The sequence below is a fragment of the Pteropus vampyrus genome, unplaced genomic scaffold, assembly GCF_000151845.1.
Source record: "Pteropus vampyrus isolate Shadow unplaced genomic scaffold, Pvam_2.0 Scaffold280, whole genome shotgun sequence".
Taxonomy (NCBI): domain Eukaryota; kingdom Metazoa; phylum Chordata; class Mammalia; order Chiroptera; family Pteropodidae; genus Pteropus; species Pteropus vampyrus.
Window position 1 is genome coordinate 1287502 of NW_011889061.1, and position 1941 is coordinate 1289442.

Consider the following 1941-nt stretch of genomic DNA (forward strand, 5'->3'; position numbering starts at 1 on the left):
TATTGTCATGTAATTTCAAAATTCTATTCGTTAAGAATCACTGTGTCAATACGTATCGTAGGCCTCCTCTTGAACTTATTAAAAAATTAAATATCGAAAACTACAGAAGGTCTGAGGAAACCAGTCTGGGTTTCATTATTCATATTGTCAATAGCATCTTGTGCTAAAAATCAGGTGTCTGGACCTCAAGTTCAATGATCTTCGTATAAAACCTGTTAGCTCCTTTGAAACTTGGTTATTCAGAGTGAATGCTGTTATTTTGTTTTTAAAGAAATTTGCTATCTCTAAAACTTTTAAAGCAACAAAAGGGTCTGGTTCCTGTATATTTCTATGATAATATCCACTATTATCCTCCGATGACTTTTAAAGAGAAATGTCAGTCTCCAAGGTATAGGAAGATAAGCAAGTTACAGGGATGTTTCTAGAGGATGCGGCTTTTTGAAAATCGTGCTTTACAGGTTAATTTCTTGAACCTCCCATCCTGGTTTTGATCACCGTCCCCCCAAACACACTGGTTTGCGGCTCACGCGTGGCCAGTAAAATTAAGAGCTTTGTCGAGATGAACAGAGGCCTGCAAGCAACGACTGAGCAGCAGAGGAGGAGAAGGCTGCCGGGAACACAGTCGGGTGTCCTAACAAGGAGTAAAGCCACCGACACCTCGAGAGCCACTCAAGGCTGTTATCTGCACACTGCACAGGTCATTCACCTAAAGGGACTTGTCCGTCCCGAGGTCGCGTCTGACACAGTCGGTCCGTGCATTCTTTGCCTTTCTCCATCGGCACCACACACAGTGCTACATCAAAGCCTGTCACAAACACGGGCCTCCGTTGTCCCCAACACAGACGCACCTCCCGCGTGATGCCGTCAGGAGACAGGTCTCTGCGGGTCCCTGGTCTCCGCGCGTCTCGTGAGAGGCGCTAACGAAACTCGCTTTAACCGTCTTTTCAAAGATATTTGCATTGCAAACAGCCTGGGAAGAAGGAGATAGTTTCCCCTCTGGGGCAGAGGAAGAACACGGTTGCTACCCGTTATGAAAGATTCGGGGTTCCCTCTGGAACGCCACCCACTGGGCATGCGCGCCCCATCTCGTCCCTCTGCATCACGCCCCCAAGACCTGGGGGCCGGGGCACAGGCTCACACCTGCTGGAGCTCCCGTTCTCGGCTGCATTGCGAGTGAGGAAGTCCTTCACCTCAGCCCCGGCATCTCGAGGGTCCAGTCGGCATCCCTACAGCTGAGGTGGGCTGACCAGTTGGCATGCAAGTCGGGCAGAACCTCACAGTCTTCACAGCTCTCGGGAGCTGTCCCTCATGAAAATGCTATTTTAATACTGGAGTAAATATTTCTCTTCCACGTCACTCAAGAAAATACTATTCTATGTTGATTTCGCAACATAGTCTCATATTTTTTGGTGTGTGTCTAGATCTCCTACGTGAGATCATAGAAATAAAATGCAGTTACTAACGTGCAGAATTCACCGTATAGGAAAAATCCTCGCAAGGAACTAAACATGTACATAAATACCTGTAATTTTATACAAGAAAATATACACTTCAGCAAGAGAGTCACTGAAGTCACTGACTCTTGTGTGTCATGGTGAGTTCAGCGACAGCTCATTTTTCAGCCTCGGACAGCTGAGACCCCGACATCGCCCTTGAACCCAGACAAGGGGACCAGAGTGAGTCACGGAATTTTCTCGCAGTGATGTGGGGTCATAAAAACACACTATGTGGCACTCCAACAGCACTGGGCCACAGCGCCAGAAAAGAACACGCCTCTCTGCAAGCACAGAACATTATCAGGTCAGAAGACATTACATACATTACCTACATAAGACATTGTAAAAATATATTTTCAATAAGAATATGAAATTTGCCTCTGGCCCCAGGACTGTATAAAAACCTGCAATGTACAGGTTTTTATTTTTATTAATTTTATGTATT

At 46.0% G+C, this 1941-nt stretch overlaps 1 protein-coding gene across 1 annotated transcript in view; it reads right to left on the minus strand.

Moving 5' to 3' along the window:
• The window catches only part of RALYL (RALY RNA binding protein like), a 193029-nt gene that overhangs the window by 153663 nt on the left and 37425 nt on the right, over positions 1-1941 (minus strand). The window contains exon 2 of the mRNA XM_011375937.1: positions 457-466. Within this exon, the coding sequence (XP_011374239.1) occupies positions 457-466 (10 nt within the window). The remainder of the gene's footprint in view (positions 1-456; positions 467-1941) is intronic.